A 15522-nucleotide genomic window follows, 5' to 3' on the forward strand; every position below is an offset into this window, starting at 1 on the left:
TGTAATTTTAATGGATGAAGTTCCATGAAAAATGTGAAGGCCACTTGGGCTCTTAGCCTGCCCATCAACCTTAGGGTTGGACGGGCAGCTCATTTAAACGTTTATATTAGTTTTTAAATGGCCTTAATAGGCCTTTGACAGTTCGGCGGGTGCGCAGCCGACTCCAGTGCGTGCCTGCCGAACGGAAAATCTAAATGATGCGCGGTGACATCGGGACACCTTCCGACATCACCACGCTTCAGCGAGCGGGCTCTGATCCCGCTCGCCGACCAGAGAATTCAGCCCCAGATGTATTTGATTTTGGGGGGGAAAGGGGAGGGGAAGGGGTGGAACCACAAACTGAGGATTATTAACTGTCGCACTGATGTCTTAGTATCAGATTCAATGACAAGCAAAATATAAGTAATCAGCAAAATGTATATTAATAATCACTTTATCAATTCCTATGCTGTAGCTGTAGTTGGGAACTTGATTGGAATATATAAATGTAAATGGTACAAAATGCAAAATAATGGCAAGAAATATTGTTAACCGACTCATAACTATACCTAACATTTGTTTGCAGGCTGTTGTGATGGAATTAACAAACTGGTATGTTCTTGTTTGGTGATGATATACAACTGCCCAATGAACAAAGCAAATATCTGTAGCTATATCTTTAAACACTAATTCACTTAGTTACTCAATTATTATCAAATTAATTTACTGATTTCTTGATCTAATTTGGTTTTCAGTTGAAGTAAACCAACTCACCACACATTCGTGATCTTCTGTTATCTTCAACGAGAATTCAGAGATGAAATCCAGATCTGAAATTCCCACGGTGTTGCAGTCTATTGCCTGGAAAATAAGGGGAGGTTTCCAGAGAAGTATTCATCAATATGCCAAGACAACCGAGTAAACAGGCCATACTGGCCTGGAACACACAGAATGTTGTATATTCTATTTTCTCACACCATGTAACTTCGCATTCTGTTCCTCCGAAGCTACCGTCCAGCCCAGTTGCTAATGACTCTTTCAGTCAGGTGTATTATAAAATTCTGACTCCTAGTGCAAGGCCACTTAGGAATTCATTCTTAATAGCCCAATAATTTTCCAACATCGTTTCAATGTTCATCAAGTACTTCAACTCAGAAGTAATACTTTTAATATCTGGTGTTCAAATGTTTTGAATTCCTTTAATCGATGCATCACTGTTTAGTTATCGTACTGACCGATGCAAAACCCATATTTCAGAACAGCAGCAGCAATGAGTATCATAAAAAAATTCATACACAAAGATCACTTAGCACAAATAAAGCAGCTTTATTTTATGCTGCATAGTTCACACAGATTGTTACTGTGAGTCAAAATCACTTTCTTCCCTTTAAGGCATTTTTGATGTAAATTAACACTGCACTTTGAATCTCTCTTTCTCATTTGTACAAAAAGAACCTGCAAATTGAACGTAATAAAAGACGCAATAAACATAAATGAGTTAGAAATGATCCCTTGATTCTGGATGCTTTTTCCTGAACCCACATTGAACATTTTTTATTATTCATTCATGAGATGCGGGCGTCGCTGGCTAGGCCAGCATTTATCGCCCACCCCTAAAATGCCCTCTGAACAAGGGCAATTAAGAGTCAACCACATTGCCGTGGGTCTGGAGTCACACGTAGGCCAGACCAAGTAAGGGCAGTAGATTTCCTTCCCTAAAGGACATTAGTGAGCCAGATGGGTTTTTACGACAATCAGTAATGGTTTCATGGCCTTCATCAGCCTCTTTTAATTCCAGATTTTTATTGGGTTCATATTTTACCATCTGCTGTGGTGGGATTTGAACCCAGGTCCCCAGAGAATTACCCTGGGTCTCTGGAATACTAGTCCATTGATAATACCACTATGCACTGCCACATTACTCTGGAATAATACAATTAAGGTCGTGATTGAAAGTCAAGGAATAGTCAACATCATTTGAGATCCGAGATGCTCCGGAAATGCGATGTTGAAAAACTGCTTTCCCATCAAGTTTACATTCTTCTGGCCTTTTGCATCTGCAGCTAACTTGGTGCATGTGCTGGAAATTTATTACAGGTAGAGGACCTCAAATCCGGCAAGCTTGAGGGGGATCCAGTCCAGGCTAAGTTTTGGAAAATGCCAGTTTTCAGGGAAAAAAAATCAGAACCCTTTAATTCAGTGGATAGGGGACACAGGAAAACCAACTGGTATGATTGCAAAGCACTTTATGTTAATGGCCATGTTGCTTATATTAGTTAAATTCTCATGCATTGGATTTAATAACTCTTTCATGCCTCCCCCACTTCCCTACATCAGCGCTGAGAAAAGAGCAGTACTTTTTCAAGGTAGGCATTCCTGGAAGTGGAGTGGGAGTGAATTAAACACTGAGGTACAGGCAAAATACAGTGGATGCTGGAAATCTGAAACAAAAGCAAAAAGTGCTGGAAAAACTCAGCAGGTATAACAGCATCTGTGGAGAGAAAGACAGACTTAACGTTTCGAGTCCGTACGGAAACTGTGGGTGTATCTACACTAACTCTGTCATTAGATCTGTCTTTCTCTCCACAGATACTGTCAGACCTGCTGAGTTTTTCCAGCACTTTTTGTTTTTGTTTCAGATTTCCAGCATCCACAGTATTTTGCCTTTATCCCTACATCAGTGCACCTGGTTTAAAATGAGAAAAGATCAATCAAACTGAAATGATGTTAAAAATACCCCTGTTGTTGTGACTGAAAACTAAGCGTTAAGCGCGCAAAGCCAATCAATACTCAGCAATCCATCAATGCAGCAACCTCCCAAACTTTTCCAAGCTGGGTCGGGTGGAGGTGGGGGGGTGCGGTGGGGGTCAAGATTTCCTAAGCTACTCGGAGCGTGGGAAAAAAATGTCCAGTTTTCGGACACTACTGGTTTTTAGGTAGGCAGATTTGAGGTATGCTACATGTTCATCTATTTATAATTTTATGGTGTTTCCATCCTCTGCATAAATCAAATCAGAAAGGTTAAGTGACGCTTTTAAAAAATTTGTTCGTGAGATGTGTGCGTCTCTGGCAAGGCTAGTATTTGTTACCCATCAGCAATTGCCCTTGATAAGGTGGCGGTGAGCTGCCTCCTTGAACCGCTGCAGTCTGTGTGGTGTAGATACCTAAAGTGCTGTTCAGGTGGGAGTTCCAGGCTTTTGACTTAACTGCAAAATGAACCAAGTTTCTGACTTGTGAGTTACACAAACCAATCATCAGTCTTAGTTTAGTTGTTAAGCTGTCCCTAGATTCAGTAAACTATGATGTTTGGCGCTAGAGGTGGTCATGTGTAACGCTGTGTCTAGTAACCACACAGCTTAGACATCGTGAGTGCTACCAGACGATTGAGTACAAACTGCTCAACTATTAAAGTGATGTTTCAGTAGCTGATTGATGCAAAGATCAGTGTACAACTCTTACTTATGACTACTGTGTAGTCAACCGCACAGAAGAATGAGCTGATGCAATATAAACTGAATGGTACAATTTTATAGAGTGTGCAGGAAGAGAGATATCTTGAAGAATATGCACCCACAATTTTGAAGTTGGCAGGATAAGCTGATGTATCTATTAAAAAAAAATGAATCTTTGGCTTTATAACCAGAGGAATAAAGAACAAAAACAAGGAAATTTTGCTAAAGCTTTATTAAATACTGGTTAGGCCTCAGTTGGAGTAGCCTCTCCAATTCTGGCAGCACACTCTAGAAAGGGTGTCAAAATCTTGGAGAGGGTGAGAAAGGGATTTACTAGAATGTTACCAGGGTTGAGGGACTTTTTTTTTGCAGAGATTAGAAAAGCTGGGATTGTTCTTAGAGTAAAGGACATTAGGAGGAGATTTAATAAAAGTGTTCAACATTATAAAGGGTTTTGATATGAATAGATAAGGAAAAAACTATTTTCATTGGAAGGAAAGTTGTGGTCAGTGGGCAAGTAATAATTGGCAAAAGAACCAGAGGTGGAGATAATGAGGGTTATCTTAGTATAGCAATCTAGAGAGCACAGCCTGAAAGTATCTTATTGAGGTGGAGATAATGAGGGTTATCTTAGTATAGCAATCTAGAGAGCACAGCCTGAAAGTATCTTACAAAAGAGAACTGAACACATGGGGCAGAATATTTTCTTTAGCCATGCGGGGGAGGGCCCCACAAGCCGACGCGTAAAATGACGCTCTGTGATGTTGGGTGTGTGTCCTGACTGCACCACACGTCATTCCGATTTTCCGTTCAGCAGGTGCGCCAAGCCTCCGAACTGTCAAAGGCCTGATAAGTCCATTAATACACCAATTAGACTAATTGATAGGGCTGCCCGTCCAACCTTAAGGTTGGGGGTCAGGCGAAGAGCCCAAGCAGCCTTCGTATTTTTCATGAAACCTCATCCACGGGCGGGGTGAGGTTTCATGAAGGTTTTATTAAACAAACACAAAAAATTTTGACAAATCAGTGACATGTCCCAGCTCATGTGACACTGTCACATGAGGGGGACATGGCTGAATAATTTTAATTTTTTATTTTCACACCTTAAAACTGAACTTAATCTTCCTGAGTCAGCTCTGTGCCTCAGGGAGATTTTGATGCTCTTTTGCACGCATGCGTGACAGAGCACAGGCCCCCACTCTCCCCCACGCCCCCCCCCCAACATGGGTAGCGCTGAGCGCTACTGGCTGTGCGTCACTCTGGGCAGGCCTTAATTGGCCTGCCCAGATAAAATGGTGGCAATCGGCTACGCCCCCGCCCGCGGCCACTCCCAACCGGCCCGCCTGACAGGCAGGAAATTCTGCTCATGTTTGCAAAGGAAAAATCGTCAGCGCTAAGGAGAAAGAGCTGGTCAGTGGAACTAATTGGATGGTTCTTTCAAAGAGCCAGCTTAGGCATGATGGACTGAATGGCCTCCTTCTGTGCTATATGATTCTCCATTCTTCATTTCATTAGAGCTGTCACATGGTTAAAGGTCAAAAGGAACACAATTTAAAGCGTAATGTGAATCTGTTCAGTCATCACACACTTTCCAAACACAAGGCTAACTAATCTTACTTTAGAATCATCTTATTTACATATTAAATGAAAATTACAGGTTCTTTTCATTAATTGTGTCCATTTGATGTTTAACCTAATGAAATTGGATTTCAAAGAACTGTGAAACATTCCCTAAAGGCATTCTGTGTGGCCGGCTGCTTTTCACAACAGTGATAAATAAGAGTTCTACACGAACCTTTGCATCATTCAGCTACTTAAACATCAATATGCAACTTCTATGCCATGGCAAAAAAAGCAATAGATTGAGCAAATGAAAGCTAGCAATGAATACACTTTTATTTTCTAACACTTTAAGGAGTACGTACTTGTAAGGAATACAAACCAGGAAAATGTACCTCTGGGCAAATAAGCATGTGGAAGTACCTAGCCTTAATGTCACTAACTGACGTTTCATTCATTACAAAACCACTGTCCATTAAATGTTTATGTGCTGCACAGTGTGAAATAGAACCTAAAATAAATTACCCAGAGACCCACTGCCCAGATTTGAACCTCTACGTTGTTCTTAGCGATATTTAGCTAATTTCAATCTGGCTTTCTTATTCTAAGCTGATCCAAGTCTTAGATGCAGATATTAATCAATAGATGTTGACTCGTTGTTCCTCAAAGCTAAGGGTGGAATCAAACCAGATTAGCACTAAGTGAGGTAGTGGGTGGGGAAGAAGGACGTTTTACCCACTGGCTGCAATGACGGGTTTTCGTGCCATTTCATCCCAATCCTGCCTCGTTAATCATGCACTCCCGGGAATCAGGCTGTTTAGCTGACGGGTGACCTGTGATTCACCTGCAACACCGTCACCTCTCCACTTCCTCATGCTGGTCGCCGTATTTAAAATTAAGCTGTGCACACACCTCCCAGTGCTTCCAGCCCAGGACTGCTGAACAGAAGACATGGCTCTGAAAGGCAAGAAGACTGCAGCCCCCTCCCGTTCATGATCCATCCCTGAGACGCCTTCTGGATGCCATGGAGGCCTGATGTGATGTCCTCCACCCCTGCTCTGGACACAGGGGCCCATCAGTCTCACCCACTCTGGCTTGGGTGGTGGTGGCAGAGGTGGTCAGTGCCAATGCTGCACAGGAGAGGTCAGCTGTCCAGCGCCGAAAGAGGATGAATGATCTCATCTGTGCCACCAGGGCAAGGCAACAGTCTCATCACTCTAAACTCATACACTCACAAGCCCATCATTGACATCTCACTCACTACCAACGCAAGGGACATCACCCCTCACTCTCTCACACACACCCTCGCATCTCCATCTGGCCTCATCACCTCTGGAGACTGCCTCCTCAGCCCTCACCATCTTGAAGCCACTTGCACAGATCAACATGTGCCCCCACACACACACTGGGATACCCCTCTTCCCCAGTACAGCCCTCGCTCTGCAGCCTCTTCCCTTGCCTGAGGTCACTTCCCCCCTTCCCCAAGCAAGCCCGAGCCCTGCAGCTGTTGAAAAGCCACCCAATCCTTGGACTGGTCTGGTAGGTAGAGACCTGCCCATGAGCCCCCCTAAAAGCGATGTGGTTCTGCCTGCAAAGCCTGGCATTGATAACGAGTGCTCCCCGAAGCAAGGTAGGCAAACAAACCTCAAAGTCCCGAGAGAAGTGCAGCTCGCCAGGTGCACGTCACTTATGTTCGTTGTGCAATCACGCTGATGTGCCCAGATGATCCAACGTGGGGTATGATTCTGGAGGGCTGGGCTTATAATTATATGTAGGTGTATTACAATGATGTGCCTGACGTGTGGCGGAGGGGAACGCGGCCCTCCATTGACGGGCAGAGCAGACATTGCCACGAAACCAATTTTTGGCCTTCCTGCCATATTGTCCCCTCATGCCCGCCATGACGCCCAATCCCAGCGGGCACAGAAAATTCTGCCCTTAGTGATGTTCGCGTTTATGAGAATTAGACCCTTTCTTAAAATAAAAACTTAAGCATACACGAAAATCACGGCAAAATGTTAGCCCCTTGCAAAGCGGCGACCTCTACCACCTAGGAGAAGGAAGCAGCAGGCGCATGGGAACACCACCTCCTCCAAGCTCTCCTCAAAGTCACACACCGTTCTGACTTGGAACTATATCCGCTGTTCCTTCACTGTTACTGGGTCAAATCCCTGGAACTTCCTCCAGCACAGCACTGTGGCTGCATCTACACCACAAGGACTACAGTGTTTCAAGGGGGTTCACCATCATCTTCTCAAGGGCAATTAGCAAACATCAACAAGTGCCGACCTTGCCAGCAATGCTCAGATCTCAAGGACAAATAAGGAAAAACTCCATTCCACATTAGGCCAATTTATCTTTCAGCAATATTACAGATATTAAGATCTAAGAGATGCTAATTTGACTGCAGCCCTTATTTACACTGGCCCAACCTAATCTCATGAAGTGGGTGGTATCCTGCCAACATTTTGTTCTCAACCAATATCTTCTTCAGCTGCGATGTTCTGAAACACCAACAATCATGGCTTTCCAACTTTCACAGTCTGTGATAATGGCCAACATCTCGGTGTTGTTCTCAAATCTTCTACCTGTTCTGCTTCTTGTCAGTGTATTTCCTCCTTTGTCTCTCTTTTGCTCCGCTGTTCTCAGTTTTACCAGTCACTACCAGATGTCCTCGTCTCTCTCTCTCCTAAACGTGTGCCCCAGAAATTGTGATTGTCTCTTGCCGATCATTTGTAGAGTTCCTCTTGTGTGCCGCTTTCCTCAAAACTTCTTCAATAGTTGTGTGCTGTCCAACTAATCCTCATCATACGTCCCTGAAACCACACCTCTGTTGCCTTTATCTCCCACTGTCTGTCTTATGGTGACGTTGACCGATGTCGCATTTTAGTAATCTCATCCGGCCTTTCATCGAGATGTTCTTAGGGGTCTGACGTTTTTGAAAAGGCTTATTTTGAAAGCGTTAGGCGCTTCCTGATGCCTTCATCACTTTTCCCATCAGATGATATTAGGCCACCCAGATAATAAAATGATTATACTAGTTTTATTTCTTTCAACTGCACTGTTATTTTGTATCTAGGGGCTGCATGTTACAGGGGGTCGGGGGGAGGTGACTGCTCCCCCCCTACCCCCCGGAAGTAAAATTGGCCGACTTGCTCAAGGACAGCCCACCCTGTAGCTATAACATGCTGTGAGTGGGCTAAATTGGTGAACAGTGGGACTTTCACCCCACACTCAGGAGAAACCTGGGGCCTGTTCCATCACTCCCAGCAGCACCAGAGCTGGGTAATAGGCACTACCAGCACTGCAGGAAGTAAGCCCCAAGAACAAAACCCTAGGGTTTTAGGGTGGGGAGGGATCCCAGAGCCCAGGTAGTGGGGAGAAGGAGGTGGGGAGGGCAGGTTCTGTCAGGCAGGTGGCGTAGAAGGAAGGTCGGTTTGGAATTAGTGGGGTAGTACTCCTGAAGAGTGCAAGGCACCTCCAGAATGACGTGTCCCTGGTTCTTTCCACCCTTGTTCATGTAGGTCTGCCCACTCCCTCCCGACTGTCCACGCCATCTGTAATTTGGCATGGGCAGCACCTAAATGACCCTAAATTATCTATTTACATTTGGTGGGTGGTTGCCAGTTACAGTGCCTGCCCGTCTAGCCTATTATGGGGGTGAGCTAGAGGCTGGGTGGGAAGGCATTGGGCTGGCCACCCAACCTATTTTAGATACCCCCCGCCAGCTGGAAACACGCCCGACGGGGGAAGGTAAAATGCAGCCCTGGGTGTAATCCTTTTCTTTGATATGACCATGCATACCATTTTGCTGCAGTTTAATGATAACCCACATCCGACCAACATCCCCAAAAACAAACAGATTAAACATTCATCTGCCGTGCTTGCTGCAAAATAGTGGTCACACTTCAAAAAGAATCCATTAGCTGTCAAGCACCGTAGAATATCCTGAGGATGTAAATATCGATGTGATTTCTTGCTTCCTTATATATTTAATTTCGCTCCTTTTGTACGCCCATAGCAGCTTTAATTTGTTACCCCTCCTCCCTCTGCCAATCTGACCAGTTGATTCAGAGCTGCTGAATCCAGATCACAAATCTAAATTAGAAATAGTTGGACTTCCCAACGTTGAACCTTCAGGCTGTCTCACTCCCCCTCTCATGCAAATATCAATCCATGAACACATATTAATTGTTACCTATCTTTCAGACTATTTCTTATTCATTGCAGTTTTAAACTTAAGCAGCAGCATTTTGTACTTGACCTTTTGGAATGTATTTTTTAAGTTTTTTCAAGTAAACATGTTGACAGTAAAAAGAAAAATAGATAATAGCAGCTCTGAAAGCATTATGTTTTGCCTCCTTAAAGGAGTACAGTGAATTTCTACTATGGTTAATCGTAGTTTATTAAGCATTGATCACAGTTCAATGCAAATAAAGTAACCCTTTTCACTCTTACAGCAAGTGACTGACTAGCAATATACTGTCGGATAATTTATTAGTTAATCATCTGTTCACATGAGTCACAACCTCGTGCAATAGCCTTTTTTTGAACAAGCTGCTCTGGATTCACATTTGTACCACAGAATTACAGGCCCAGATCTTCCAGTCCCAGATGATTGTACCAGGAGATACCCCAGTAGATGCCCTGGGGTACCCCTTGGAAGCCCCAACGCAAGAGCTCCATGTGGATGTTTCAACTTCCGATGGGCAATTCCCCTGTGCTGGAACCCTCCGAAAAAGTCTCCAATTTTGAGTTAGAGTAGGAAACTTTGGACAGTTCTGACTTACCTGGATAGTTACCCAGGAAATGTTGGACAAGAAAGAAACCATATCTAACTCCTGGGTAACTATACAACTGACCTCCTGACTCCCCCACCTTACCCTCCGAGTTCACTCTCCACCAACTCTCCAACTGCCCCCTGCTTAACCCCTGACTGCTCCCACAGCCTCCGACTGCCCCCTTTACCACCTGACTGCCCCCCTTACCCTCTAACTGCACCCCCTTACCCTCTGACCGCCCACCCCCCGACCTCCAACAGTACCCTCAATCCTCCAATTCTCCGCTGACCCTCCGATTCCCACCCTGACCCGACCTCACCACTCTGTCCAGCTGACACCCAACCCATCCTGCTACTTATTATCCTGCTACCTTACCCAACTGGCACCCTACCCATCCTGCCACCCTAACGTACCCATCTACCATCCTACCCAGCTGGCACCCTACCTACCCTACCCACCCTACTCACCCTGCCGCTTACCACCCTACCCGCTGTATCCACTTAGCCCGCTCATTCACTAGCGGTGAAAAGCTACTTAAATGTCCCAATGTTTTTCAGCGTATTAGTGAATGAAGATTTACTAAAGAAAGGCAGCTAGCCGGATGCTGTAAAATAGGGGGCTTGGCCTGACAATCCTGCTCTATGAGGAAGCAGTCCAAGAACAGATATGCGCCGCATTTCTGAAGGGGCCTGCTTCAGAAATCCGGGTGAGAAATATGAAGCTCCATGGCTGTGGCGGGGTTGGGTGGTGGTGGTGGTGGTGGTGGTGGTGGTGGTGGTAGAGTGAAAGTGCAGAGTTACAATCCGACTGTGATTGTCACTCCTTGGAAAATTCAGCCCAAAGAGTTTAAGGTTCTCATTGCAACGCTGCACATTGGGAGCGCTCCCGGCCTTAACCTGGTCAGACATAGGCAGTGGGGAGAAAGCGGAATCACAAAGCTTTCATGAGACAAAAAACAAAAAGAGTTTACCAGAGGTGTTGAAAATTATGAAGGTTTTTGACAGACGGGATAGGGAGAATCTGTTTCTACTGGCAGGAGGGCTGATAAGTAGAGGACACGTGGTTAAAATAATTGGCAACAGAAGCAGGGGAAGAGGAGGAGGTTTTTTTTCTGCAGTGAATCATTACAGTGATCTGGAATGTGCTGTCTGAAAGACCAGTAGAAGCAGATTCAATTGTAACTTTCAAAAGGGAATCGGATAATGTCTTTGATCCTTTAACTCAGCAGTGATACCAACGTTTCTCCTTTAAATTTATAATTTATTAATGTTTTATAGCCAAGATTGGAAATTAATGAAGATCTTGAAACGACCATATTTCCTTTAAATACAGTACTGTAATATTTCCCTAACATAATTTTTCTGAAATCTCAGCTGGCTTCAACATAGTAAAATGCTGCCGTAAGCAGGAAACAATTTCCATTTTTATGCTTCATTGATATTTGTGAAAAAACCTGTTTATATGATAGAATTTCTGTTATGGGTTGCTCTCCGACACACACTGAAAGATGACAGATCATCACGCAATGCACAAGGCGAGAACTCTGGGGCTCAGCAGAGCTTGGTGCTTCCTGCAGTCTATGTGCCAACACAGGACTACAGCAGGGCCCTGCTTAATCAATGTTAACCATCCCAGCTTTTACCTCGACAGTGACGAATTTTCATGATCCCGACTATTCGCATTTATTTCTGCTTTGTACAAAAATGGACACTTGTGCCAGCAGCGTCTTCACCATCATACTTGATGAAAATCCTTGGCTGACAGGCAATACATACCTTGATGATACAGGGCTCTGAAATGAGGGTGTCAGGGTTTAACACTTCGACCACAGCTTCTGGGATCACTGCCTTCTTCATACAGGACATCTTAAAGCCATACACGTCCTCCCAGAAAGCTACTCGTTCATCGTGTTTCTTCCTGTCTCCCACTGCTATCAGGCTAATAGTACAGATATCGGGGTACACTGAAAGAAAGTATTAAGTGTATTAACTTGACTGTGGAGGGAAAGATCCCAGATCATTAGATTTGGACTCTTGTGAATTCTCATTCAAATTTTTTTCAAATTTTCATTTACCGGGATGTGGGCTTCGCTGGCTGGGTCAGCATTTATTGCCCATCCCTAGTTGCCCTTGAGAAGTTCTTGAACTGCTGCAGCCCATGTGGTGTTGGTATACCCACAGCACTGTTAGGGAGGGAGTTCCAAGATTATGACCCAATGACAGTGAAGGAATAACAAAATATTTCCAAGTCAGGATGGTGAGTGCATTGGAGGAGAACTTCTAGGTGGTGGTGCTACTATCTATCTGCTGCCCTTGTCCTTCTAGATGGCAGTGGTCGTAGGTTTGAAAGGTGCTGCCTAAGGAGCCTTGGTGAGTTCCTGCAGTGTATGTTATAGCTGGTATACAGTGCTGTCACTGTTTGTCAGTGGTGGAGGGAGTGAATGTTTATGAAAGGGGTGCCAATCAAGAGGGCTGCTTTGTCCTAGATGGTGTTAAGCTTCTTGAGTATTGTTGGAGCTGCACTCATCCAGGCAAGCGGACAGTATTCCACCACACCGCTGACTTGTGCCTTGTAGATGGTGGACAGGCTTTGGGGAGTCAGGAGATGAGTTACTTGCCACAGGGATTCCTAGCCTCTGACCTGCTCTTGTAGCCATAGTATTTATATAGCTAGTCCAGTTCAGTTTTTGGTCAATGGTAACCCCCATGATGTTGGTAATGGGGGATTCAGTGATGGTAATGCCATTGAATGTCAAGTGACGATGGTTAGATTCTCTCTTGTTGGAGATGGTCATTGCCTGACACTTGTGTGGCGCAAATGTTACTTGCCACTTGTCACCCCAAGCCTGGATATTGTCCAGGTCTTGCTGCATTTGGACATGGACTGCTTCAGTATCCAAGGAGTTGCAAATGGTGCTGAACATGGTGCAATCATCAGCGAACATCCCCAATTCTGACTGTATGATGGAAGGAAGGACATTGGTGAAGCAGCTGAAAATGGTTGGGTCTCAAACAGAATGATGTTAGTGACAAACATCTCATGCTATAAAAGGAAAAATACCACTGATCATATATAACACAATGATCAATCTACTACTTATAGAAGTTAATACCATTGTAGCAGGGATCTTTTCCCAAGGCCAAATGCAGGCTTGTGTTTTCAATCAGCTCTCGAAAAGCTTATTACTGCATTTCCTCTGCCAACTTTATGCAGGTTTTCATGAGCAGAGTGGGAGATTGGAAGGAAATCTAGGTTGCTCTTATGCTGTGGATCAGTTGATTTTTAAACAAATCACAAACTGAGTTCTAAATATGTAAATCATTATGGCCGGGCTTTCAAGGTGGGAGCAGACAATAATCGTCACCCTGCTGCCTCTGCTTCAAAGACCTTTAAACTTCTCAACACAACATATTTGTCACTTCATTCTTTTCTCATTAGCGCAGTAATTGAATAATTATTATTGCACACGGGCAAAATTAACAAAGTGTTGATTGGACAGGGAGTAAGAGCTCTCTTGGCTGCTTACAAAGATTCACAGCAATGACATCTGCGTCCTTCTCGATTCACTGCCCAAAGCCACCTCGTCTTTCACAGCAGCTCACGTGGCTGATTTGTAAAATGGGATGTTCTCTGTACTTTCAGAATGGCTCGCAAACCACGGAACATTGAGAATTAAAAGGAATTAGTGCTCTGGGTTACGCAGCATATGTTCTTGCATGAGGCTCATGGTCAGCACAGCACAAAGTGCAGAGTTTTCATGACTTCTTAAAATAAAACTCTTCTCACCCTCTGCGCATTGATAGATCAGGGTAGCATTTGTAAAGGAAGTCTTTGAGAGGAATTGCCTCCTTTTCAAAACAAAAAACTGTTTTAAAATTCCAGTTTTCATTTTGGAATGAGGATACATTTTAAATGGGTACAAAAAGAACCCCTAATATTATCCAAAGGCCTCAACATTGAGCATTCAAGCTAACTAATGATCACAGAAAATGTGATTTTTAATATACATTCCATATAAAACATGCTGCGATCAGCAGCTACTTAACATTAACTGCTCAGAACCCAGCACCATCTCACAACTGTTATTTTCGACCAATAAAAAACTGCCTCAGGAAATAAAAATAACACAGAACCTGTCACAACTAGGCTTTCAAGGCAAGCTGGCTTGCTGATTAGCCAAGCTTGACTAATGGATCTGACTGGCATAATTCACACGCACCGAACTGATTCATCTCCAGTTTCCAATCGAATATTATTCTAACAAACTGGGCCTGCAGATTCAGTGTAGTTGCATTTCTTTAAATAAAAATCAGTCTTTTTTTACTAAATAGGAACGTAGCAAAGTGCTTCCCCCTCACACAGCAGCATTGCAGGGCAACCAACCTTGGTAGAGATAATCTTATTCCCAGAGTGCAAATCGCAAAAAATATGATGTCCAGTAATGCTCAATTTTTGATACAAATGCAATAACAAAGCATGCAAGTATAGCAATGGAAGATCTCATTCACTGGACATTTTGTTGATCAAAATAAAAGCAAAAACTGCGGATGCTGGAAATCCAAAACAGAAACAAAAATACCTGGAAAAACTCAGCAGGTCTGGCAGCATCTGTGGAGAGGAACACAGTTAACGTTTCGAGTCCGAATGACCCTTCAACAGAACTAAGTAGAAATAGAAGAGAGGTGAAATATAGGCTGATTTAAGGCGGGGGGGGGGGGTGTGGTGGGACAAGAATAGCTGGATAGAGGGCCAGTGATAGATGGAGATAACCAAAATATGTCACAGACAAAAGGACAAAGAGGTGTTGAAGGTTGTCACCCTCCCACGGTACCTTCCCACGTAACCGCAGAAGGTGTAACACCTGCCCCTTTACTTCCCCTCTCCTCACCGTCCAAGGGCCCAAAAACTCCTTTCAAGCGAAGCAGCATTTCACTTGCACTTCCCTCAACTTAGTCTATTGCATTCGCTGCTCCCAATGCGGTTTCCTCTACATTGGAGAGACCAAACGCAGACTGGGTGACTGCTTTGCAGAACACCTTCGGTCTGTCCGCAAGCATTACCCAGACCTCCCTGTCACTTGCCATTTCAACACTCCACCCTGCTCTCTTGCCCATACGTCTGTCCTTGGCTTGCTGCATTGTTCCAGTGAAGCTCAATGTAAACTGGAGGAATAGCACCTCACTTCCGACTAGGCACTTTACAGCCTTCCGGACTGAACATTGAGTTCAACAATTTTAGCTCATGAGCTCTCTCCTCCATCCCCAACCCCTTTCCGATTTCCCCCCTCCTTTTTGTTTTTTCCAATAATTTATATAGATTTTTCTTTTCCCACCTATTTCCATTATTTTTAAATATATTTCCATCCATTGTTTTATCTCTACCTTTTAGCCTTTTTCGATCCCTTCACCCCACCCCACACCCACTAGGGCTATCTGTACCTTGCTCGTCCTGCTTTCTACCCTTAATTAGCACATTCCTTTAGATAATATCACCACCTTCAACACCTCTTTGTCCTTTTGTCTGTGACATCTTTTGGTTATCTCTACCTATCGCTGGGAGGAAGTAGCGGGGTGGGGGTCGCACTCTCATGAGCACCCCTCTTCTGGATGCCGGACCCCTTGATCAGGCAGTGAGTATCTTTTAACTGAGTGGCCATCCCCACCCCCCACTTCCTTCCAATCTCTCACCCCCGGGGAGCCCGCAAGCAAACATGCAAGGGTTGGCTTGTTATGCTCCCCATTTGGCGAGCC

At 44.3% G+C, this 15522-nt stretch overlaps 1 protein-coding gene across 2 annotated transcripts in view; it reads right to left on the reverse strand.

Moving 5' to 3' along the window:
* Positions 1-15522, reverse strand: part of prmt3 (protein arginine methyltransferase 3) — a 218450-nt gene that overhangs the window by 84967 nt on the left and 117961 nt on the right. For both annotated transcript variants that reach the window (XM_041198076.1, XM_041198077.1), the window contains 2 exons: positions 11548-11735; positions 754-840 (listed from right to left, as the gene is read on the reverse strand). In XM_041198076.1, the coding sequence (XP_041054010.1) occupies positions 754-840; positions 11548-11735 (275 nt within the window). The remainder of the gene's footprint in view (positions 1-753; positions 841-11547; positions 11736-15522) is intronic.

This window comes from Carcharodon carcharias, chromosome 10 (assembly GCF_017639515.1).
Source record: "Carcharodon carcharias isolate sCarCar2 chromosome 10, sCarCar2.pri, whole genome shotgun sequence".
Classification (NCBI taxonomy): domain Eukaryota; kingdom Metazoa; phylum Chordata; class Chondrichthyes; order Lamniformes; family Lamnidae; genus Carcharodon; species Carcharodon carcharias.